The 27,110-nt window shown below is 41.1% G+C and overlaps 2 protein-coding genes across 2 annotated transcripts in view; one reads left to right on the top strand and one right to left on the bottom strand.

Annotated features, from left to right (window-relative positions):
* LOC122350657 (phosphatidylinositol 4-kinase alpha-like) overlaps nt 1-15,202 on the top strand; it is a 45,064-nt gene extending 29,862 nt beyond the window's left edge. Inside the window, 2 exon segments of the mRNA XM_043247339.1 lie at nt 14,440-14,574; nt 14,712-15,202. The gene's annotated coding sequence lies outside the window, so the exon portion shown is untranslated.
* A 1,178-nt stretch (nt 15,203-16,380) lies between these two features.
* On the bottom strand, nt 16,381-17,628 carry LOC122351062. The gene has a single exon (XM_043247914.1). It carries the CDS (start codon nt 17,507-17,509, stop codon nt 16,862-16,864), a length of 648 nt encoding a protein of 215 aa, XP_043103849.1. The 5' UTR covers nt 17,510-17,628; the 3' UTR covers nt 16,381-16,861.
* Between the last annotated feature and the right edge of the window lie 9,482 nt (nt 17,629-27,110).

The raw sequence follows: 27,110 nt of genomic DNA, 5'->3' as shown, positions 1-27,110 counted from the left end.
GTCCACCTGCTTCCTTCACCTGTGTGCATGAGGTCGATTTTTATGTAGATGTCAGGAACGTGAGCAGCCAGGCCTACAATTACAGTGTTTCAGGTAAAAATACATCTCTGCAGGAACACTTAGATTTTACGTCACTGCCTGGATCATGTAATATTGCTAAGTTTTTCCTATTTTTAAACATTTTTATCTGTCTCTGCCTTCATTTTTATCTGCCTCTGTCTTCGTCTGACGTCTAGGATGCATAATTATCCATTTAAAATATACATTAATGATATAGCTGATTGCTAGAGTGCTTGTATATGACTAAATCTCAGCCATACATACCAAAATACATTTTGTCTGTCTTTGCATATCCTTGCAGTCTCGGATCTTCACGGAGGAGGAGTATCTTTGTTATACGTCTGCTTTTCTTCCTTCATTGCTGTTGGTCTCTTCATCTTGATTGCAGCAGTGATTGTGACCAACATCAGAGCAAAACTAAAGGTGTGTGCTTCACCTGTTGCAAATAAATGCACAGAAAATGCAACTTTATGTATTTAATTTAATTATTGCCTCAATCATCCTTAACTCTGGCTGATAAAGATGCCTTTTAAAGAAAGCTCCAAAAATAACATGGAAAGCTGAGGATTAACATAAACATTTCAAATGAACTTTTCTCTTTTTAACTTCATGAATCTTAACTCTGTGTTTCTGATCATATCTGATCATATTTGTCCTTGTCCTTTTTGGGCTCAGGATTAGATTTGGACGAGGCTTGGGATTCAGTAGTTTAACAGCACACAGAAAATAACACCATAAACTCACTTTTGTTAACAGACACCGACTCCACAGCAGTTACCGACAATGACTACACAGAAGTGTAAAAATCACTTTAAGAAGAGAAGAGAACAGGCATGAAGAAAAACAAAAAACATATAACTGAAAAATATAATTGTTATAACCCATGACTAGGGGTGCACATAAGTGGTATGCAGCTGAACATATGGGCTGTATACATTCAGACCACTCATGGTTGACAGATGTTAATGCATAAATACCATTATTACTGTATAAGATTTGCATTCAAACTTGCATCAAAACCATTATTACTAAGATTTTATACACTGACGTTCCTCAGTTGGCAGCTCATATACTTACCTGCCGGCAACCCATCAAAAAAAAACGTTCTGATTTTAAGTTTGAAAATTATATAACTCAAATATAAGCATTTGTTTTTAAGTTTAGTAATATTTTAAAAAAATCTAGTATAGTGAATAAAATATTATCACACTGTATTGTTTTATTTGATTTTTAAATAAGTGTAAATAAAGTGTAATAAAATTATTTGTTTATTTTTATAGTTATATTTAAAAGGGCAGACCATGTTCAGTGAAAACCAAACCAAGTCTCCAGGTGAACTCATGTGCACCCCTGTTTATATCCACAATCTTTAAATTTTTATTTTAGTTTATTAGTTTTTTGTTTGTTTGGTTGGTTTTTGCTTATGCTGTAGCATTCCTCATTTGTTTGTTATATAAAAATAACAGATTCTGTTACTGCTGATTTCTTTACTGAAGCTTTGCTTTATGTTCACAAAGAGTAAGGGGGAGAAGCCATGGTATTGTATTTTTGAAAAATTTGTATATGAAAATAAAAACTATACTTGCATGTGATTTGCTTCTTTGTTCTAATTTTTGATAATAGACAATAAAACAATAAAACTAAAGACAATAAAAACGAATAGATATTTTTAGATTCATTGTCCATTCCAAACATCCATGTCTGCTACAAAATTGGGGTTTATATTTTTGTTGTGGAATGGACTTTTGATACAAAATAATGGACTCTAATTGACTAAACTCTTTAAAGTATTTTAAGAATTATGTTATTAAAACAGAAATTTACTGAAGTCAAAACATGAACCGGCATTAGCATGAAACGGTTTCATCAGGCACACGCACCTGTGATTGAATTAATGATGAATAATGAAGTTGGTCTCAGATATTATGCTGTGGGATGTGTTTCCCTATCCATCCATCCATCCATTTACTACCGCTTATCCAGGGCCGAGTAGCGGGGGCATCAGTCTTCGCAGGGACGCCCAGACTTCTCTCTCCCCAGACACTTCCTCCAGCTCTTCTGGGGGAACACAGAGGTGCTCCCAGGCCAGCCGAGAGACATTGTCCCTCCAGCATGTCCCTAGGTCTTCCCTGGGGCCTCCTCCTGGTGGGACCGCATTACTGCAGAAGCTGCACTGATCCGTCTGCTGATCTCTCGTTCCATTCTCCCCTTACTCGTGAACAATACTGAATACTGATACTGAAACTCCTCCACCTGAGGCAGGAACTCCCCACCAACCTGAAGGGGGCAAGCCACCCTTGTCTGACTGAGAACCATGGCCTCAGATTTAGAGGTGCTGATTCTCATCCCAGCTGCTTCACACTCTGCAAACTGCCCCAGTCCACACTGTAGGTTCCAGCCAGATGCAGCTAACAAGACAACATCATCTGCAAAAAGCAGAGACGATATCCTGGGGTCACCAAACCAGACCCCCTCCGGTCCCTGGCTACGCCTAGAAATCCTGTCCATAAAAATGATGAACAGGACCAGTGACAAAGGACAGCCCTGTCGGAGTCCAACATGGGAACTGGGAACAAGTCTGACTTACTGGCTGCAATGCGAACCAAGCTCCTACTCTGATCATACAGGGACAGGACAGCCCTTAACAATGGACCCCTTACTCCGTATTCCCAGAGCACCCCCCACAGGACACTGCAAGGAACCCAGTTGAATGCCTTCTCTAAATCCACAAAACACAAGGGGACTGGTTGGGCAAACTTCCAGGAACCCTCCAGTATCCTAAAAAGGGTATAGCGCTGGTCCAGTGTTCCACGTCCAGGACGAAACCTGCATTGTTCCTCTTGAAGCTAAGGTTTGACTATCAGACAAATTCTCCTCTCCAGTACCCTGGCATAGACTTTGCCGGGGAGGCTGAGGAGTTTGATTCCCCATAGATGGAGCACACTCTCAGATCCCCCTTCTTAAAAAGAGGAACCACCACCCCGGTCTGGCAGTCCAGAGGTACTGTCCCCCGCGTCCATGCGATGCTGCACAGGTGTGTCAGCCAAGACAGCCCCACAACATCCAGAGACCTGAGGTACTCGGAGCAGATCTCGTCCATCCCCGGTGCTTTGCCACCGAGGAGCTTCTTAACAACCTCAGTGACCTCAGCCAGGGTGATGGTCAAGTCCTCCCCTGAGTCCCCGGCCTCTCCCTCAGTGGAAGGTGCATTGGTGGGATTTTGGAGATCCTGAAAGTATTCATTTCACTGCCCAACAATGTCCCCAGTCGAGGTTAGCAGATTCCCACCAGCATTGTATACAGTGTTGGCAGGGCACTGTTTCCCCCTTCCATCGGACGGTTTTCCAGAACCTCTTTGAGACCGTCCAATAGTCCTTTTCCATGGCCTCACCAAACTCCTCCCAGACCCGAGTTTTTGCCTCCACAACCACCAAGCAGCAGTCCGCTTGGCCCACCAATACCTGTCAGCTACCTCAGGAGTCCCATGAGCCAACCAGGACAGGACTTCTTTTTCAGCTTGACCGCATCCCTTACTTCTGGTGTTGCCGCCACGACATGCTCCAGAGACTTTACGTCCACAGCTCTGGATGGCCGCGTTGACAATAGAGGTAAAGAACATAGTCCACTTGGACTCAATGTCTCCAGCCTCCCTTGGGATCTGGTCAAAGTTCCGCCGGAGGCAGGAGTTGAAGATCTCCTTGACAGGGTGTTATGGTACCCGGCATCGGGGTTTGTGTATTTTGAATGTTTGTGTGCAGGGATTGGCTTTTCTTCGAGGGACGTGATTGGGCGAATCCGGATGGGGACGTCTTTAAAAGGGCGGTGCCCCAAAACATGGCGAGCTCAATTCGGCGTTTGCGACTATGGCGTGATGAGCTCCGGATTCCACTACAGCCAACAGACCATCTGCCTCCCTCGTCGTTATGTTTTTGTCGGTTGCAGTTAATAACAAAAGAAGTGTAATGTTTCAGTAACCACTCTAGAGCGTAGGAGAGATCTGCCCTTTATTTTTGACATAATTTTGGCTATGTGTTTTTGCCTAGGGAGTTAGGGAAGTTGATTTGTATTTTCTTTTCCTTATCCTTAGGTAATTTATATATTTTATTTTATTAAGCTCTTTAGGTTTATTATTTTGGCCTTGGGTCTCTTTGAAATCAATGCTCCTTCAATATATTAATTTTACTTGTTAACTCAATAAATACCTTAAAATCCTTATGTTCGTTTGTTCATCTGTTGACTGTGGCTGGAATCCCGTTAACACGTCTTATTGGCACCTCACTCTTTTAAATGGGTCGTAACACAGGGGTATCTGCCAAACGTTCCCAACAGACCCTCACGGTACTTTTGTGCCTGCCAAGTTGTCCAAGAAATGCGGCCAGAGATCAGATGATACAATCACAATGCCACTAGCATCACCAACGTGACTGTTGAAGTCCCCCAGCAGGACGATAGAGTCCCCGGTCATAGCACTTTCCAGCACCCCTTCCAACGACTCCAAGAAGGCCTGGTACTCTACACTGCCATTCGGCCCATAGGCACAAATGACAGTGAGAGTCCTCCCTCCAACCTGAAGGCACAGGGAGGCGACTCTCTTGCTCACCGGGGGGAAAAACTCCAACACATGGGGGACTATGAGCAAGCCCACACCAGCCCGTCACCTCTCACTGCGGGCAACACCAGAGTAGTGGACAGTCCAGCCCCTTTCAAGGAGATGGGTTCCAAGCTGTGTGTGGAGGTGAGCCTGATTAACTCTAGACAGTACCTCTCTATCTCCCACAGCAACTCAGGCTCATTCCCCCCCAGAGAGGTGATGTTCCATGTCCCTAAAACCAGATTCTGTGTCCAGGGGTTGAGTTGCCGAGGTCCCCGCCTTTGACTGCTGCCTAAACCACAAAGCACCGGCCCCTTACAGTTCATCTTGCAGGTGGTGGGCCCACAGGAGGATGGCCCCACGTTGCTATTTTGGGCTGGGCCCGGCCGGGTCCCGTGGGGCAAGACCCAGCCACCAGGCACTCGCATGCCGGCCCCAGCCCCAGGCCTGGCTCCATGGTGGTTCTCTATTTTGTTTTCTTTGCATAAGGGCTGGGGCTGCACCGCTCTTTGTCTGGCTTGCCAACTAGGACCTGTTTGCCTTGGGAGACCCTACCAGGGGCATATAGCCCCAGACAGCCTAGCTCCTAGCATTATTCAGGCACTCAAACCCCCCCACCATGTTAAGGTGGTGATCCTAGGAGGGGATGTGTTTCCCATACATTGTATTTTTGGTGACCTGTCACGATATTAAAACACACAGATTTTCCAAATTGATTTTTTTAATAAACATGAGTACTTAATGCACATTTAAAAATCAAGTCAAGTCAAGTCAAGTGGCTTTTTTTTCAACTACATATAGCTGTGCAGTACATAGTGAAATGAGACAACGTTTCTCCAGGACCTGGTGCTGCATGAAGTCACACTTACAACAAAATACACAATACAAAAGAACTCACATACTGAGCTAAGACAGTGTCTTAGCCACATAAAGTGCAACGTGTGCAGACTAGATTCAAACAGCAGGGGAGTAGAAAGCAAACCAAGTGTGCAAACTAGTGCAAACAGTGCAAAGACAAAATCAGTGCAAGGCAAAGACATAATTAGTGCAAGAACACAAAATACAAACAACAATAAATATGAAGTACACAACAATAAATATGACGTGCAAGAATGCTTATGGGACAGGAAGTCCCTTCAGGAGTGGTTATTGAGGAGTCTGATGGCTTGTGGGAAGAAACTATTCAGCAGTCTGGTTGTGAGGGCCGAATGCTCCGGTACCTCTTTCCAGATGGCAGGAGGGTGAATAATGTGTGTGAGGGATGTGTGGGGTCCTGTGCTATATTGTGGGCTTTGTGGATGCAGCGTGTGGTGTAAATGACCGTGATAGAGGGCAGAGAGATGCCAATGATCTTTTCAGCTGTCCTCACTATCCTTTGGAGGGTCTTGTGATCCGAAACGGTGCAATTCCCAAACCAGGCAGTGATGCAGCTGCACAGGACGCTCTCAATGGTCCCCCTATAGAACATAGTCAGGATGGATGGAGGGAGATGAGCTGTCCTCAGTCTCCTCAAGAAGTAGAGGCACTGCTGGGCTTTCTTGGTGATGGAGCTGGTGTTGAGTGACCAGGTGAAGGTCTCCACCTTGGACCCGTCGATGGACAGCGGAGAATGGTCACTCTTTGCTCGCTTCAAGTTACTTGTCCACATTCAGAGATAGATTGTTGGCTCTACACCAAGTTGTGAGCTGCTGCATCTCATCTCTGTATGCTGACTTGTCATTCTTGCTGATGAGACCCACCACGGTCGTGTCATCAGTGAACTTGATTATATGATTGGAGCTGTGCATCGCTGCACAGTCGTGAGTCAGCAAAGTGAACAGAAGTAGACTGAGCACACAGCCCTGAGGAGCTCCAGTGTTCAGTGTGGTGGTACTGGAGATGCTGTTCCTGATCCGGACTGACTGAGGTCTGCCTGTCAGAAAGTCCAGGATCCAGTTGCAGAGAGAGGTGTTCAGGCCCAGCAGGCTTAGCGGTGAAGTCGAATGTAGTCCATCTTATTGTCAAGTGAACAGACGTTGAAAAGAGGGGAGTGCCGGCCGGCTATGGTTAGCGGTTAGCCTAGCACGGACACCCACCCGTTTACCGCGCTTCCGTTTCCTCGAACACCACTTGCGTCGTCCTCTTCCCCGGCCTTCAGCATCAGGAGACACTGAGGACTGAGGGCCTGGTCCACACAGCAAGCCGAAGTAACGGAGTGCGCGTGCAACGTCGTCGCTCAGTTTAGTTAGTGCATGGTTTCGGAGCAGTTTCAGTGTCTGGTGGTCGTATGTGCAGACACAACTGTCGTTGGTGTCCATGCCCTACGAAATTTCGGCTGAAGCATACAAAATTTTGTCTCGAACAAACAAAAAACACCATTTTGGTTCTGGAGTGGCCGCCGCGTGCTACTGCCGCGCAGCCACCTTGGATTGCTTGAATCAAACGCCGGCTAGGGTGTTTTTACATCTCTGTATTTCTGAAAGGATGACTGTCTTCAGAAAATGTAATTTTCATATCATCCTGCATGTAAGGCTGCATTTGTAAGTTCAGTGGTGCTTTGTCTACAGCCGTTGTACAGAGGAGAAACCTGTGTGTGTGTGTTGCTAAATTGCACTGCTGCCTGTCTGGTGTGTTTGTGCACTTTATACACCTGAAGTGTGTTCGCATGGGTTTCTACACACTGATATCAGCACTTATGAGACGTTTTCTGCACACGTCACACTGTCTGCTGCATGATGGGTTCAACTGTAAAGATTACAAAATCACTTTGTGCAGTTTTGATTTGTAATTAATGTGATTTAAGTTAGTTCACCCAAAAATAAAAATGATTGATTTTTTTTTCTCCTTCTTAAATATTTTCAAATATTTCAAGTGTCTTAAAACTCCTTGTCCCTACTCCTAACAATTTCGGACCATAAGACCTCTTTTAAGTGTTAAGATTCCTAAGTTCTTTTCTTTTATTCTAAGAGAAAACACCCACATTTCTAAGTTTTATTGGAATTTTGTCATTAGGAGTAACTCTTTGCACTAAAATTTTTCATGAGTACAGTCCCAGAAGATTTAAATACACAAAAGCAAACATTACAGATTTATTGTTCTGCGTCATGGAAACACATGAACTTTGTGTTTTGAAAAGGCATCATCTGTTAACGCCCTGTATTTTACCTCTCCATTCTTTTGTTAAACCCCAAGTGTTGATTATCTTTAATCAATGAGGATTGAAGTCAAAAAGGCAACATCACGTACGGTACCTTGTGAAAGTATTTTCACATAATGTTATATATATATTTTATGAATGTTGCATCAGCATTGTTGCTTTGACGCTGTTTTGATACAGTACTGTATTGTATTAAGTGCTACAGAAATAAAGCTGGCTTATGACTTCAGAAAAACTTTAAAAATAAAAAGTGCTTTAATCTAAATTCATAGGCGGCTCATACCATTAAATAACACACTGAACTTTTTGCTGTTTCAACTTGATAAGTTACTCATTACTTTGTTTTTTAAGGTTTGTGTTTTCATTTTTTGTTTTGTTTTGGTCAGGTTAATAATCATGTTTTATTTATTCTTTTTAAAGTTTCAAATGAATATAAAGAAGTGTATTTTAAGCTACGTTTTTTTGTAAGTTGCTGTATTTTAAATTTAGTCTCAGTCTAATAACATGTTTGTTGAAGGTGTTCTCTTCCTTAAACAAAAGTAATTTTGTTGTTGGACTGGAAATTCCCCCTTCTGACGTCAAATCTCATGATATCACTGCTGACTTTTCATTGGATGCATTCTGACACCCAGCGCTATATATATCGGTGCACTCACTCCGGGCGAGCGTTGTGACGGAGAAGGATACAGGTAACAGGTCTGGTATAAATACCTCTGCTACAGCGTTGCCGATCAAGAATGAAACCCAGGGGACCACCAACAGCAGCAGATCAAAACACTCTCCTACACGACATGAGCGTACGGATCAAAGGATTTCCGACCCCACTGGCGGGTTGTGACGCTCTCCTCCACGGCACAAGAGGTCCCACCCCACCGGGGGGTTGTGACGCTGTTCTTCACGGCACGAGGTGTCCGACCTCATCGGGCGGGTTGTGAGGGCTCTCCCACGATGGGCGCACGGATCAATGGATTTCCGACCCCACTGGCGGGTTGTGACGCTCTCCTCCACGGCACAAGAGGTCCGACCCCACCGGGGGGTTGTGACGCTGTTCTTCACGGCACGAGGTGTCCGACCTCATCGGCGGGTTGTGAGGCTCTCCACGACATGGGCGTACGGATCAATGGATTTCCGACCCCACTGGCGGGTTGTGACACTCTCCTCCACGGCACAAGAGGTCCGACCCCACCGTGGGGTGTGACGCTGTTCTTCACGGCACGAGGTGTCCGACCTCATCGGCGGGTTGTGAGGCTCTCCACGACATGGGCGTACGGATCAATGGATTTCCGACCCCACTGGCAGGTTGTGACGCTCTTCTCCATGGCACAAGAGGTCCGACCCCACCGGTGGGGTGTGACACTGTTCTTCACGGCATGAGGTGTCCAACCTCATCGGCGGGTTGTGAGGCTCTCCACGACATGGGCATACGGATCAATGGATTTCCGACCCCACTGGCAGGTTGTGATGCTCTCCTCCACGGCACAAGAGGTCCGACCCCACTGGCAGGTTGTGATGCTCTCCTCCACGGCACAAGAGGTCTGACCCCACCGGGGGGTTGTGAAGCTGTTTTTCACGCCGCGAAAAGTTCGACCCCACCGGCGGGTTGTGACGCTCTCCTCCACGGCACAAGAGGTTCGACCCCACCGGCAGGTTGTGATGCTCTCCTCCACGACGTGGGCGTATTGTTCAGTGGAGATGGAATATATTTGGTTCTATATATATTCCAGATTCTTTCAGGAGCACTAAACTTCATTCGACTATTCTCAACAGGTGTAAGATGGCTACAGCTGATTTCAGCTCTGTATGATTTCGGATCAGGTGTGAAATATTTGGTTCGAGTGTTCAACAAAATCTGGGCCAAAGAAACAGTTGAACAACATGATGATGAAGACAACGCGGCTGTAACCCGGAGAGCTTCATCAAAGCTTTGGCAGCGAGCACAACTCCTTTTGAGAGCAGGATGGCTCATTTTATTAGTCACACAGATTTATTCTGGTGTAATTAACTTGGCTGAAATGGCCTCAGCTGGGTTTAGCTGGATTCAACTGATAGCAGTTTTGTGGCAAATTGGAAGTAGTCTGTTCAAAATGTGCAGATTGCTCTGCTGCTCCTGCCTCGGAAAAAAGGCAATCCTGAAAGGAGGAGTGGTCATTTGACAAAAACCACTTTTAAAAAACAAATTAAAAATTACACTTCTTGCGCGTGTTTTTTCATTGCTTTAATGACTGTATGTGTGAGTGTCGGCCCAGGAGATAGCAGTCGCCTATATGAAACTATACCCATTTGGACAAACTTCAGTATTGCTGAAGTTCAACAGAAGAGAGCATATCCTTCAGCCTGCAACATCATTTTTCAAAGAGTTCATCTATCATCTATAAGAGGGAGGCCTTTGAAGAATGTGCTGGAATTGTTTTACAGTTGGGTTTCCAGGAGGTTCATCGCCCAATGTTTCTTGGATCCACTTTGGGCTGGAAAACCCCTTCTGATGACGGTTGATTTAATCCGTTAGTTGAAACATGTTTGGACAGCTCTCAGCAATTCATGTGGTTTGCCTCTAGCTCATGGTGATCACTTGTTACCACGGCGATGACCGCAGCTTTAAGTATTTAATTTACAAACATTTGGTACATAATTTGTTTCTGAGTATGTATAATTGAGGTGAGTGTGTGTGTGTGTGTGTGTGTGTGTGTGTGTGTGTTTCAGCCTCAGTGACGGAGCACATTATTGATGGGAAGCTTCTCTAAGCCATCAGTCAGACGCATCACAAAACCTCTCAAAGAGTATTAAACTGGAAGGATAGTAAGTAAACTCCATGATAAAGATTCTTTGTGATATTTGACTTACTCTTCTGTTCTGTGGGATTTGTTTTCTAGCTGATATCTTGCGAGCAGCTGGAGCATTTGTTTGAAAGATCTTTGTTTCTTTCTCAGATCCAGCGAAGGATTTCTACATGCTGCCATTTGACTTCAACATCTCCCAGCCATTAAAAAGTACAAGAAACACTCAGTGCACAAACAAACTCAGACCATCACGTATCCCACCCAACCAAATCAGATCAGTTCAGATCAGATCAACATCCAACAAAATCAGACAATACTGATACATTGCTCCAACAGCAATTGTAACAAAAACACAGTTCACAACATACAAGCACAATATGACTCAATATATGTGTGTCCCCTTATCATAGGTTATGCTATGAATTCCTCTAAGATCCCAGGCTGTATAAAACATCCTCAATCAAGCCCTGTTTTATTAACCAGTTTATCAGCAAAAATATAATCCAGCCGATTTCAGTACAATCACTTTACACAGAACTCTAGTGCTTAGTTTTGATATAGCCTTCCAATAATGTTCTAAGCATTTTGTGCATACAGTACTTCAGTTACGGCCCTCTGCTCTTTATTTATTGACCTTTTTCACATTGAGGTACATTCAATCTCAGTCAAAGCACCATATAGTCTCTGATGGCAGTTTCAGGACATCAGTCTCAGACTGGTTCCCCTACCTTCACTACATCTAAGCTCCATCCTAGCAAATGCATAACCTCACCACTAACTAACCTAAGCCCTCCCTGTCTTGTTCTGTTTCCTTGTGTTTTATTTTCTTCTGTATTCACAAACAGACCTGTAGAGCACGTGTACTGAATGAGTCACAGTGTGCTTGTCTTTAATTCTGTACAGGTGTGTCTCATTGATAAACCTGTTCTACAAGGCTGTTTATGAATTTCTAAGATATCATTCTGTTTACTCTAGTTATACCATCAACCTTTTATTTTTACCCATTTGCCTTCTCCAATTCTTCCATCATAGAAAGGACCAGAATTTTAGGCCTTTATCAGGGGTATTGCTGTTTTGCTATTTTATGCAAATGAAAGCAAGTCTGTAGGAGATTGATTTAGTCTTTACAATAACATTATACATATCCTATACCATATCCTACACCACGTTTTATGATTAAAATGTTTCATGTAAGTTTTGATTCCCTTTTCCAACCAATACACACATAAACATCCACATAAACTCAACTGAATATAAAAATCAAAAATAGAGCAATCAACATTAACAAAACGCCCTGAAGCTATAGTGCTGGACATCGATTATAAATCAGAACACCAATGCAGAGGTTGGATCAGCTCTCTTACAGCATCATGTGTGTGTTTGATGCACAATAAAAACACTCATCTGTGTGTGTTTTCCTCTCAGCGCTGCCAAAGCACTGAATCTGGCCAAATTCAAGGTGAAAAGCTGTGGAGTGAGTGAACTGGAGAAAGAGGGTATGTGAAATATTACAGCTTTTACATATTCTGTAATTCCTGAAGAAAATAGCAGTCCTTGACAGAATAAAGAAAAATACATTCTTATGATTTAGACTCAGAATTATTTTTTCCCGCATAATTAATGATATATGATATAGGTGATATATCTTACTCTGAGAAATTAAAATGAAAAATGTTTTAAGAATTTTAAACGTTCAAAATTAATATATTAGTTATTATTTTCGTTTTCATTAGTGTTGTAACACCGAGTTTGGGTTCATGTTCATGTCTTTTATTTTGTAATCTGTTTTTCTCTTGTTCTCTGCCTGGTGTGTGTGTCATGTTCTCACTGGTCCTCTTGTTTACTGTGTTCTGATTGGTTATGCTAGTAATCGTGTCATCTTCTGTTTGATATCAGATCTGCGACTTTTTATTGGATATTGTTTAACTTTCTCACACATTCTCAGATGGTATTGCTGGTATGAAAGGAAGCAGTGCACAACTGCAAATGCTTTTATCTCTTTGTGATGGCTTTACAACTTAAATAGCGCACCACTTTAGCTGCTTGTGGCGGAAATGAGCACGGAAGTGGGTGGAGACAAAGCCGACATATTGTAACCGCTTCAGTGTATTTAGTCATTACCATTTGATGAACAACGCAGGCTGACGTTTGATTATCTCCTCTCGTAGAATTTTCTAGAAACCTAATCTTTTTACAGCAAGTCTACAGACGCAAAAGATATGCCATTACTAAACAGGTCTAGATCTGAACCAACCACCACCGAAAACTCGCCAGCTTGGATTTTGTCAAACATGCGGCAATGGATGAGTCCCGTGAGAGAGGTACTGAGGCCTGTTTCATTGGTGTTCGGAGCATTGAGGCAGTCAACCAGATTTATACAGGTGTGTTCGACTTGACACAAATCTTCTCGACTGAGTTGAGCTACTGGAAGTTGGGTGTGATTGTGTGCCAGATTTATTTAGGTGTGAGCACCTTGATTCAGGAATTTGAAAGATCCTGGTCTTGAAAAGATTTTATTAAACACATGGATACTGAGACCGGAAAGGGTATCTTTACAAAACCTGAAAACCTATCCTCCAAAAATTTAAAAGGATCCTGGTCTTGAAAAGCTTTTATTACACAGAACCTAAAATCCTGTCTACTGAGACCCGGAAAGGGTGCCCTTCAATACCACACAAAACCTACCCTCCAGGAATTTGGAAGATCCTGGTCTTGAAAAAACCTTCTTATTCTTGAAAAAACCTTCAAAAAAAGGCACTTTGATTTATTTTTCTCAAATAAAACTTAAAGGGTCTAAAAATGAAAATGTGTCTTTTTTTCTCCTTCTTGAGTAAACATTTTCAAATATTTATATTAATATAAATGCGATTTAAGTGTCTTAAAACTCCTCGTCTGTACTCCCAACAATTCTGACCCTTAAGAGCCCTTTTAAGTCTTAAGATCTTGTTTTTTATTCTAAAAGGAAACACTCACATTCTTAGAATTTAGAGTTTTCTTAGAATTTTGTCACTAGGAGTAACTCTTAGCACTAAAATCTTTCACAAATACAGGCCCAGAAGATTTAAATATATGGAAGCAAACATTATGGAAACTCATGAACTGTTTTGAAAAGACATCATCTGTTAAAGCCCTGTATTTTTCCTCTCCATCAAGTACAGTACCTTGAGAAAGTATTTGATGAATGTTGCTAGAATTGTTTTACAGTTGGGTTTCCAGGAGGTTCATCGCCTGATGTTTCTTGGATACACTTTGGGCTGGAAAACCCCTTCTGATGACGGTTGATTTAATCCGTTAGCTGAAACATGTTGAACAGCTCTCAGCGATTCATGTGGTTTGCCTCTAGCTCATGGTGATCACTCGTTACCACGGCGATGTAACATTTTTAAAGCTGCAGTCCTTGAAGAAATAGTTAACCAAAAAATTCTGTCACCATCTCATTGTTGAGAAGTTACAAAGCTGTATGAATTTCTTTGTCCTGCCAAACTCAAAAGATATTGTTTTTTTGTTTTTTTTTACAAAAGTTTGCAAAGAGGCCATTTTGGGTCACCATTGACTTCCATTGTATATTTTTTCCTACTATGGAAGTCACTGGTGGTCAAAAATAGCCTGGTTACAAACTTATTTCAGAAATTCATATAGATTTGGAATTTCTCAAGGGTGACTAAATAGTGATTAGTGTTTATACTCTGACTATTTAGAAGCCTACCGCTGCGGAGCTTCCAGTAACCGTGTGATTCATCATCAACATTAACAGAGAGAAGAAGCTCCAGATATAATGTTCCTCTCTAGAGCGCCAGAAGTTACGAACTGCAGCTTTAAGTATTTAATTTACAAACATTTGGTACATAATGTGTTTCTGAGTATGTATAATTGAGGTGTGTGTGTGTGTGTGTGTGTGTGTGTGTGTGTTTCAGCCTCAGTGACGGAGCACATTATTGATGGGAAGCTTCTCTAAGCCATCAGTCAGACGCGTCACAAAACCTCTCAAAGAGTATTAAACTGGAAGGATAGTAAGTAAACTCCATGATAAAGATGCTTTGTGATATTTGACTTACTCTTCTGTTCTGTGGGATTTGTTTTCTAGCTGATATCTTGCGAGCAGCTGGAGCATTTGTTTGAAAGATCATTGTTTCTTTCTCGGATCCAGCGAAGGATTTCTACATGCTGCCATTTGACTTCAACATCTCCCAGTCATTAAAAAGTACTAGAAACACTCAGTGCACAAACAAACTCAGACCATCACGTATCCCACCCAACCAAATCAGATCAACATCCAACAAAATCTGACAATACTGATACATTGCTCCAACAGCATTTGTAACAAATCACAGTTCACAACATACAAGCACAATATGACTCATTCAATATATGTGTGTCCCTTTATCATAAGTTATGCTATGAATTCCCCCTAAGATCCCAGGCTGTATAAAACATCCTCAGTCCAGCCCTGTTATACTAACCAGTGTTTAGTTCTTGAAACCTTCCCATAAGTACCTTTAGTAAGTTTGGCTACATATGTATTTTTAAGAACATGGAGACCTCTTGTGGCTGGATGAAGTTACTGCATCAAAACACTGCTCCTCCTGTAGTGTGCAGCTGTAAGTGAACACTGTAAGTAAAGAGATCACTTGCTCATCAGAGTTGTGTTCTGGCCTTATTTCACAGAATTGATCCACATTTTTATTTATTCAATGGTTCATTAGTTACAATAGGTAAATAATGAGAATAATAACAACATCCAGTAAAGGGTTGTAGTGACTGAGCGAGATTGAACAGTGTGTTATTAAATGCAGTTTCCCCAACTAAGCAAGCCAGAGGCAACAGCGGCAAGGAACCAAAACCCCATTCATACAGACCTTGGGGGAAACTAGACTTAGTTCAACTTAAAATGCAGCTGTGTCAGATTGTGTAAAGGACTTATCCAGTGATTTGTCCACTCAGTTCATCTATGTGTTCTGGTCTTTGATAAAAGCCATGTCTTGGTGCTGATCCACCATCTGATCTGGATATGAACTTAGAAACAGAATAAGAATAAAACAAGACTAATATTAGCATAGATGACATTCTTTTTACGATGTAAACAAGTGCATTGTGTGTTATGGGGAGAGTTCCTGGTTCCGGCTGATCTAATTAATGCAGCCAACAACGATTTAATGGATTTGAATAATAAAAGTGTGTTGGTGTGTTATGTGTAGACTAGGTTAAAAAGATGTATCTTTAATCTAGATTTAAACTGACAGAGTGTGTCTGCCTCCTGAACAGAGTTAGAGAGATTGTTCTAGAGTTTGGGTGCAAACATTTAAAAGGATCTGCCGCCCGCAGATCCCCTATTTTTTGTATTATCAAACAGCCAGAGTTCATATTCAGGGCTTTGAATATGATCATACTTCCTAGTTCTAATAAGGACTTTAGCTGCTGTGTTTTGGCCCAGCTGAAGTTTGTTTATCAAGAGTCCAGAACAACCACCCCGAAAAAGCATTACAATAATCTAACCTCGAGGTCATAAACTCATGAATTAACATTTCTGCATTTAACATTGACAGCATAGGTCGTAATTTGGACATATTTTTGAGCTAAAAACCCCCAAATGCTAGAAACATGGTTTTCGAAGGAAACATAGCCGTTAAGCAGCACACCTAGGTTTCTAATTGATGATGAAGATTTAACAGAGCAGCCATCAAGAGTTAGACTGTGTTCTAGATTATTAAATGTGGGGTTTTTAGGTCCAATAATTAGCACCTCCTTTTTTCAGAATTTAGCATTAAGTTAGCATCCAGTTTTTTATATTGACTATGCATTCTGTTAGATTCTCAATTTGTTGTGTATCACCGGGCTGTGATGAAAAGAAGCTGCACCGATCCGTCTGTCGATCTCTCGTTTCATCCTCCCTTCACTGAATAAGACCCCAAGATACTGAAACTTCTCCACCTGGGGCAGGAACTCCCCACCAACCTGATGGGGGCAAGCCACCCTTGTCCGACTGAGAACCATGGCCTCAGATTGATTGAGGTGCTGATTCTCATCCCTGCCGCTTCACACTCAGCTGCAAACCTCCCTGTTGCACACTGTAGGTCCTGTCCAGATGCAGCCAACAAGACAACATCATCCGCAAAAAGCAGAGACGATATCCTGTGGTCACCAAACCAGACCCCCTCTGGCCCCCGGCTGCACCTTGAAATCCTGTCCATAAAAATAATGAACAGGACCGGTGACAAAGGGCAGCCCTGTTGGAGTCCAGCATGCACTGGGAAAAAGTCTATCTTACTGGTGGCAATGTGAACCAAGCTCCTACTCTGATCATACAGAGATCAGACAGCCCTTATCAATGGGCCCCTTACCCTGGATTCCCAGAGCACTCTCCACAGGACACAGTGAGGAACCTGGTCGAATGCCTTCTCCAAATCCACAAAACACATGTGGACTGGTTGGGCAAACTCCCAGGAACCCTCCAGTACCCTGAAGTGGGTATAGAGCTGGTCCAGTTTTCCATGTCCAGGGTAAAAGCCGCATTGTTCCTTCTGAAGCTGAGGTTTGACTATCGGACGAATACAGACTTGGCAGGCCAAAACGTACCATAAGAGTCTGTTGGGAATGTTTGGCAGAGACCCCTGTTAGGGAGATCTTCAGAACTTTGACCGGATCCCGAGGGAGGCTGGAAACATTGAGTCTAAGTGGACTATGTTCTCTACCTCTATTGTCGACGTGGACGTCTGGAGCTGTGGCCATAAAGTCTCTGGTGCATGTTGTGGCGGCAACTCCCAAACCCGGTGGTGGACACCAGAAGTAAGTAATGCCGTCAAGCTGAAGGAGGAGTCCTATCAGGCCTGGTTGGCTCGTGGGATTTCTAAGGCAGCTGACAGGTACCGGTGGAAAAAAACAGATGGCCTCAAAGAGGTTCTGGCAAACTGTCTGACACCTCAGAAGGGGGAAGCGGTGCCCTGCCATGACTGTATACAGTGCTAGTGGGAATCTGCTAATTCCACTGGGGACATTGTCAGACGGTGGAAGGAATACTTTGAGGATCTCCTCAATCCTGCCAACTCTTCCACCGGGGACCCAGGGGAGGACTCAACCATCACCCTGGCTGAGGTCACTGACCCGAGTACCTCAGGTCTCTGGATGTTGTGGGGCTGTCTTGGCTGACACGCCTCTGCAGCATCGAGTGGACGTGGGGGACAGTACCTCTGGACTGGCAGACTGGGGTGGTGGTTCCTCTTTTTAAGAAGGGGGACCGGAGGGTGTGCTAACTATAGGGGGATCACACTCTTCAGCCTCATCGGGAAAGTCTATGCCAGGGTACTGGAGAGGAGAATAAAATATCTATTAGTTAATATTGCTTAATGCACCTAAGCTGGCATGAACTAACAATGAAGTGGATTTGGACTCTGACATTACACATTCACTGCAGAGCATCAAGTGATGTTACTCTAAATTTCTCCAAATCTTTGAAGGCTTGAAGGTGAATACATTTGATTTTCTATTCCTTATACATATGAGAGACAAAAATGCTACAATAAAAATGAAGAAAACCTGTAAAACTCTTTAAGGAGAGCAGCTTATTTGTGCTTTCTTTTCTCTTGAACTTAATTAGTGGGGTGAATTGCATGGGCAAGTTATCGACTCAGACACAATGGTGAATTAAACAGGAAGAAACTGTGTTAATATGCTGACAGCTATTAATTGCTTGCTTGCTGATGGATTTTCTTAGTATTGTTTCTATTTTAGTTTAGTCTGTTGGCATAACAGGATGTATGAGTCATCCAAGTCTGCTACACCATAATGGCAGTTGCTCTTCTGAATCTGAACTCTTTTATTGACATCATTTGTTTAATTTCATGGTTGTTTAAATTGTTTATTCAGAGCGCTATAGACTTCATAAAATGTAAAAATCTAGATTTATCTTTTTTTTTTTTTTTTTTTTTTTAAGGCATACCTCATTAAACAAATGTCAAGAACTGCACTTTACCACATAGAATAAAAAAAGAACTAAGTGAAACTTAAGTGAGAACTAATAAATAGCCTTCGCTACTGAGTCGAGAATAAGTGGGGGTGGGGCCCAGGACTCAGGCCACTGCTTTCATCATAAAAGCTTATTTTATAGTGTATTTAAGCATTGACTATTCAAACTTTCAAAAGAGTTTAAAGCATTTAAACATATTTTAGATTGAAAAAAAATGAATAGTTTTGCTTCCTTAATCTTACTGCAGATGATTGTTATGGCACATTACCCATGTGCATATGTGTGTGTGTATATGTGTATATATATGTGTATGTATATATATGTGTATATATATATACATACATACATGCTAAGACACCATGGTTGCACAGGACAAATGTGATTGGGACCTCATGATTCCATATGTCCTCTATGGGATCCACAAAGTTCCCCAGGCCTCCGTCGGCAGGCTATTTAGAAAGTACAACAAATGTTTAAGTGGACTCGCGCCAAACCTTGGAAATGCCATCTAGTGCTCTCTAAGGTAAAGTACCTGGGTTTCCAGGTGGGAAGGGGTCTTATTCAGTCACAAGAGATGAAGGTGGAGGTGGTTCGGTCCGCCCAAGGCCCCTGACTATATGTTTGCGGGTACTATAACTGCTTCATCCCTAACTTTTCTTTAGCTGCCTCCCCGATAGGCCTCCTGACCAGGAAGTGGCAGCCAGAGAAAGTGCGGTGGACACCAGCAGCACCTTGGAGCCAGTTTTCCGAGCCCCAGACTTTAGCTACCTCTTCCTGCTGCAGATGGATCTCCCTTTTATAATTTTACATACAGTGTAAATGCATTCATGCTATATTTCAGCTACACTGAACTCTCATAAATACATCTGAATGCTGCTCCAGTCACTTCTGTTTCTTCTGGAGTGGAAAGATCGATTTTTGTAGATACTGATTGGTAGCAGCCCAATATTATCTCACTGTATTAGGTGAAATTATTAATAAAATGTAAGAATTAGTTGTGAAAGATTATGCATGCATTTAATACGGTAAGGGAAAATCCCCTTTAAATAGGTCAAATGACTTGGACTGCGTTTACTCCAACTCTTAACGAACAGATCCGATTTTGACATTATCTAGTGTTTCTTTGGCCTGCTTGTTTACATTAACTTTAGACGTGACTGGTATCAGATATCTATGTTTGCATTAATTCAGTGATAACTTTATTATGCACATGATAGACCTCGGATGTTAAACGGCTGTGCTATTAAAATAATTTATATAACTCGCGTTGAGTGGCTGTTACTATTTCCCATTTTTGACAACAGCTGTTATGGATGTTTTGCAGCACAAAATCTGACTGAAAGCATGGTTTTGTTTATCTACAGCTCGCGGTATGCACTAGTGAGTAGCCTATAGTGAAACTTGTTGGTTCAATTACAAAAATGACAACATTATCACCTCGTGAAGGTGGCAAGGCTACGTTGAAAACCAGCTCCTGAATGTTGCATTCTTTATGGGCAAAAGTGCGACTTCTTTTTGACACTTCACATTTTCTTGTGAACACAGAGGACGTGTGTAAGCCTTAAGACTCAAGTCTCATGTCAGCATGAATCAGCTTTATATTTTTTATTGGTCCTTTGGTCTGCTGTCAGTAAGTGGATTTTATTTGTTTGCCACAGATTTTTGTGTGTACCTGCTATATGTATGGGGTGGATAGAAGTGAATGTAATTTTTGTTCAGGTTCGTCTGATGCGTGGGAAGAATATGAAAATACAAAAGGTGCATTGTTTAATATTACACTTTTCAATTCAATTAAATTTGTATAGTGCTTTTTCGTTACTAAAATACAGTCCGTGTCGATATGGATGAATGCTGATGTTCTGTGTTTCAGATATCCCAGAGCCCATCATCACAGTGTACAGACAGCAGGAGGACGGGGAGGTTGTGTTTGTGCTGTGCAAGTTCACCTCAGTGCCTGGATGGACATACAGAAGACAGTCTTTTAAGCTGTCTGTGGAGAGTGAACTAAACTACACCATGGAAACATTCAGCAACCCTTCTTTAGATTCTTCAGAGATGCGTATGATATGGTCACCGTGAGTCCACCTGCTTCCTTCACCTGTGTGCATGAGGTCGATTTTTATGTAGATGTCAGGAACGTGAGCAGCCAGGCCTACAATTACAGTGTTTCAGGTAAAAATACATCTCTAACGTTTATATGTTACTTCCCTGCTTAGATCTGTCACGTTTCCGTGGTGTCGCAAGGGAGGAAAAGGGAGCACTCGAGACGCGAAAATAAACTTAAATAGATTTAATCCAAAAGGGGCGAAATAAATATACAAACGCAGGCAGAACAAAAACCACGAAAAGAGCTCGGGAACAAAAATCACTTCTGGACATCGGTTAATGACATTGACTACAGACATAGGGTAATGTTGACGATCCGACCAACGTGCACACAAAACACAGGGCTTAAATACACGACGTAATTTACCAAATTAACAGGGAGCAGGTGAAGACAATTAAACAATTACGAAGGGAAGGTAGGGCACGAGACAAAAACAATAAAGTCCAGAGATGTGACAAGATCATACAATATTGCTACTTGTTTGTATTTTTCTAAAACATTTGCATCTGTCTTTCTCCATTTCTCTTTCGCCGCCATCTGGTCCTGTTTTCACAAAACATTTTTATCTTACCACTAAGAGTTGCAGTAAAAGTTTTTAGCTTTCGGAGTCTCTGACAAACTTTTACTAGGGATTAATGCGGTCTTAAGCTGAGAGAAAGGGTAGGGTTGACCTCATTGCTGTGGATGATATCTGCATGCTTACTAACTAGGCACCCAGTGACCGTCTGAAAGGAGAGGGAGGGGGTCTCTGTCAGGGGTTTTCTTCTTAGAGATTTTGCAGAGTGCAATGTTTCCATATTCAAAAGCTAAAAAAATGAAAAAGTTCAATGCTGCATTCAAATAAATATTTTAAAATGCAGAATAAGTGTCGCTAATTTAACAATATAATATATATGAATATGTTCAGGTAATTTCAGCCTGTATGCCACTGTTATGATGCCAACCGTCTCAGAGGGTTGATTACCACAGCTGATGTGAGAAATGAAGAGCAGTCGGTTATAACAGTATGAATTTACTGAATACGCTCTGATATCAGGATGGTGACGTGAAGCGACTCATCATGTAAGAGACAAACTCAATAATAGATTTTATTCTTTGCAAAAAAGGTCAGACAGTCAGTCAAAAAAACCACCGTTTGCTGCAGAGCGCGACCGAGAGGGAGGGCAGTCCTCCATTTTTATATCTCAGTCTCACCGAAGGTTACGAACTCTTAACAGCTGTACGTTTTCACAGAACGACAGCGACCGGAAAACACTTCACTATATCCTTTCTACGCTTTGTTTAGGATCCTCACGTCCCCTTAGATCAAGTGCAGCCACCTATAGGTCCTGTCGTTTTCCCTCTCATCCCTTTTTATCATTCATCGATAACTTTTTAAAATGAAAAGGTATGATTTTCACGGATAAACCTCCTATTAATTAATTATACGAAATACTTCATGTAGTGCATTAACATAGCATGCATATAAAGGTGCTTAGTCATTCTTTGGTAGCCAGGCTAAATGAGTAAACGCTGTTTACACTTTTGACATTGGTCCGACCCTCAGTCACTTCCCAAATGCGAAATACCACCCAGTACTCCATTTTTTAAAACATCCTAAAACGTAAAACATAAGGAGAATTTAAGCAATTACTTTTCATACTCTTCATCTCTGAGTTTCATATAAATGATCACTCTCTTGTAAAGAAGTCCTAGTTCTGCAAAGGCTGTGTAGAAAATGTAGTAAACACTGGTCAGATATTTTTGCGTTTACGTTCAAGTCATTTGTCTTAAATCATTTAACACATCTTTTCCCTTATGCTTTTCTTTTACCCATCTACTTAATCCTACTCTTTTCACGTGCACTAGTCTTTCTTAAACAGCCATGTCCGTTCCAGTGAATCATTCCTTGTGTCCCTCTGACTGGAAAAGTGTACTCCACCTTTGTCCTTCTGCTGTATTTACTTCACACTTACTTTCTTGCCCTCTACGTCCAAAAACACCTTTACAGGGTAATCACTCGTTTTAACATTTGATGAAGAATTGACCTGTTGCATACCGAGCTGGATACAAACTAGAAAATGCATGGTAAACATAACAATAGCAGCAGTCCTGCCCCCAGATGATTGTCATCCGCCCAAACCAGTTGTTGTTAGCTTTCTCTGGCTCTTTTATGGTCATTCTCACGTGTGAGATGTTTACATCTTGATGTTTACATGGCATCCTGGCACTTATTGACACGTGCTTCAGATCTCTTTATTTCCTTTGCTCTTTCACAGCTGCGTTGGTCAAAAGCACGTGCAATGGTCCCAACCACCTTTTCACCAACTCTTTCTTCTCAGATCTCGTACTACCACGAAATGAGTAGGTTGAAGTAATGTAGAGGGATTTCTGCATCTTTCCCTTCCATGGTTTTCACCTGCACATAGACATTGGATGACGACAACAACGAAAACATTTCCTTGCAAAAACTGCATCATCAACTGTTGATGGCAGCTCTCGTTTACCCTATCGTATCGTATCGTAACCACCTAGACATTGATAATGCAATGGTAATAATAAAAATAAGCCACAGGACTAACTGTCACCATGGGTCTGCAACAACACGGATGTCATAAACCTATTTTAGGTAGGCCCAAAGATAGTGCCACAGACCGCTGAAGTTTCATGTTCACAAAGGTCCCTTTTGCCTCTTGTGTCCAATAAATTCAAAATCTTCTCCCTCAAACCAGTCGTTTTGAAATTCAATTTTTTTTTTCCTCAGACATGTGACGTGCAATGCAAATTGCCAGGCAACATTATTTGTGTCGAACGGCTCAGATCTGTGGGCCATGATTTTTGCCCATTTCTTATTTTTAATATGCCATTCTCAGGCTCAACTTGCAGACAGCATATTTGCTCATCGTCTGCCATTCTATCACCCCAGTAATCTGCAACCAAAGTCACGTTTAGTTTAAACAACAAACAACTCTTCCTACAGTGGGAACAGGGCACACAGGCAAATAAAAGAAGGCATGTTTCATTGCTCGTCTCTCTTTTGTTTCACAATGTAGGAGTATCTTCGTTATACGCCTGCTTTTCCTCCTTCATTGCTGTTGGTCTCTTCATCATGACTGCAGCAGTGATTGTGACCAACATCAGGAGCAAAACTAAAGGTGTGTGCTTCACCACTTGCTCATTCATAGCAGCGATGAATTTTACGAAAGGTTTGACCAAAGCCCAAAAAAACTAACAAAACAGAAAATGCTTCTTTATGTATTTAGTTTAATTATTGACTCAGTCATCCTTAACTCTGGCTGCTAAAGATACCTTTCAAAGAAAGCTCAAAGAACTAATTTTCGGAGCTGTGGATTAATATGAATTAACATTGTAAGTGAACCAAAACGTTTCTCTTTGTAACTTCCTAAATCTTAACCTCTCATGACCGTTGTAGCACATTAAACAAGACTTATTGCAGATATTAATGTGGAATGCATTTTGATGTAAAAAACTAATGGAGACAATTTTATAGTTATTATACATATGATGATTGTGTGTATCCGATCATATCACAAATATCTGATCATAATTGCTTTCATGTGAGGTTTGGTTTAGTGTGTCCTGACTGATGATTTTGGAGTCAGGATTTTAACTTGAGCTTCAGTAGTTTAACAGCACACGGAAAATAACACCATAAACTCACTTTTGTTAACAGACACCGACTCCACAGCAGTTACCGACAATGACCACGTAGAAGCGTAAAATTCACTTTGGGAAGAGAAGAGAACAGGCCTGAAGAAAAACAAAAACATGAAAAATATATTAATGTAAAATATATTCAATGTAACCTGTAACTAGGGGTGCACATAAGTGGTAAACAGCTGCACATGCGCAACCAAAATATAAAATGGGCTTTAAGTCTGTCAATTACCATTGTAGTGAACATCTGTACTTTTCCCTCTCCCCAAAAAGTCCCGTCCCTGTTTAGATCACTGACCACCTTCACCCAATAATGACCTCCAGATATTCAAATTCCGCATACGAGGAATCAACCTGTGACCTCAGGGAGAGGAAATATGGGTTCCCCTTTGTATTAGGTGACCTTAACTACTACGTACTTACATCAAAATAAGTACAATGTACTTACTGTGTTTGTATTGTATTGCAAAACACTTGAGGAGGGATACGAGTTAGGACAGAATTGGTGGTATGGGAAGGGGATGGGTCAACAGTGTAATTATAAATGTAAATACAGATATTAATTACAGATGTAATTACATATACAGTGGCATGCGAAGGTTTAGGCACCCCTTGCAGAATCTGTGAAAAATAGAGATTAGACAAAATGCATTGTTGCATTGTTTTTAATTGTTTATTTAGTACAGTCCTGAGTAAGATATTTTACATAAAAGATGTTTACATGTAGTCCACAATTATGAATCCTTGGTTGTTTCCAAGGTCGTTTCCAACCCTTTTTTTTTTTCCATATAGCACTACCCTTCAGAAGCAAATCATGACAAATTAAGTTTCATGATCTCCAAATTAAAGAAAATAAATTGAAGAAAATTTATTTCATCTGTTCGCCACGCTGCATTTTTGGTCTCTCTCTGATTCTCTATAGGTGATGTGAGATCAATTTTAACAGGCGTACACACACATATAACATGATGACCGTATAATACATTTCTTAGCAATGTAAAAAAAGGTTTTAAATAACATTAATAATAATGAAAAAATTATAAAATTGCTCAGTCACCCTCTCTCTCCCTGTATAATTGTATATCGATAATAATAATTTTTTTTCAACCCATAACAGAAAACTTTACATATTACAAACACTGGTGGAAAGATTACTGAGAGATTGTGCTTAAGTAAAAGTATTGCTACTAAATTAATAACGACCTGAGTACAAGTAGTGAAAAATAATTGTACTGCGTTACAATGTACAAAGTATTATTACTCTATTTTTACCCAAAATGAGACAATGTGAGCATTATAGAGCATGATAAACACTAATCTTAACACCCATGTAATGTTAGTTTCACAAGTGAGACCCAGGAAATCCCTTACATGGACTAATACATCAGATATAACTAGACGCTTTGACATGCAAGCCATGTCAGTTAGTGTTTGCGTTTTAATTGCGTCACAGTAGAGAATTTTAATGAAAAAAAATATATATATAAAACAATTCTGTCTCACTGTTATAAGAAGAAACAGGAAATACAGAAGCTAGCTGTTTTAAACACCACTGGTGTCATTTCATGATTTTGGAGCAAAACATGATATTAGTCTCGTGATAGAAACATACTACCTACCCACGTTGCCAGGAGCAACTGCTTTTTGAAAAGCACGTTCATGTATGAGATTATGTGGTTGTTTTTAACAAGGGCAAAAACAAAGAAGGGCAAGTGAAGGTTTAATAGACAAGAAAGGGTCTAAAACGGATTGAACAGAAAGCTGGCAGTGAAAAAATAATGTGGGGTATTAGTAAGGTTGGGCATTGTTTGAATTTTAATGATTCCAGTTCTTGTCAATTCTTAATTTTGATTCTCATAAGGTAAAATATATAACTATAACTAAATAAATAAATATAATCATGCATACATTTTAGATATCGCCTATCATAGTACATTTCATACTTGGCTAAATGTGAATAAAAATCAACAGGCTAAAGAAGTCTTCTTGTTTTGAATGGTTCAAAATCACATTTAAAGTAGTTTGTTATAATAACAAAGGTGGACTTCAAACACATTTTCAGTAGGACAAAAAAAAGGAGTATTTTATTTAACATGTTAACCCATTATTAAGCTTGGGAATCCAAAATATATTCCAATTCTGGAGTAGTATGCTTAAGGTCAGGAAATATCTACACGAAGATTCCTTTGAATGCAGTTTTGTATGACCTTTTAAACCATTCAAGCACAACAAGACTTATGCTATGTTTTCTGTACCGCACACATGTAGCCATCATTTCAGAAATTTCTTCTTTTAAAGATGTTAAAAAACAAAATTAGATTTGTGTGTGTGTACATGTGTATATATAGCATGCATCAAATGCTAACATCAAAATCAAAACATCAGAAACATTCCTCAGGGCTTCATTTATCTCCCGTTCCCGTTCAGACACATGCAAACAATATATTTCCCTGTAGTCGCAGGTTGACTTCAAAATTCCTCATATGCAAATCTGGATGTCGATATCATGTCACAGGGGTCAATGCAATGAGGGTGATCTAAACAGGGACATGTGGAGAGAAGTGAAAGCTCAAAAGGTCAAATCCATAAATCTTTTGGACATAAACACCTCCATATTACTTTAACATTTTATTTTAAGCTTAGTAATATCCTTAAAAAATACAGTATGTCAGTAAAATAGTAAAAACACTATTATTATTATTATAATTTTTTTAATAACTGTAAATAAAGTGCAATAACATTACTCTCACTGTTATTAATTTATTATTTATAGTTATATGTAATGGGTCAGATCATGTGCAATGTGAGGACCAAACCATATC

The sequence above is a fragment of the Puntigrus tetrazona genome, chromosome 8 (assembly GCF_018831695.1).
Source record: "Puntigrus tetrazona isolate hp1 chromosome 8, ASM1883169v1, whole genome shotgun sequence".
NCBI lineage: Eukaryota > Metazoa > Chordata > Actinopteri > Cypriniformes > Cyprinidae > Puntigrus > Puntigrus tetrazona.
The sequence above is the reverse complement of the archived record's forward strand: the minus strand, read 5'-3'. Positions and strand labels throughout refer to the sequence as shown.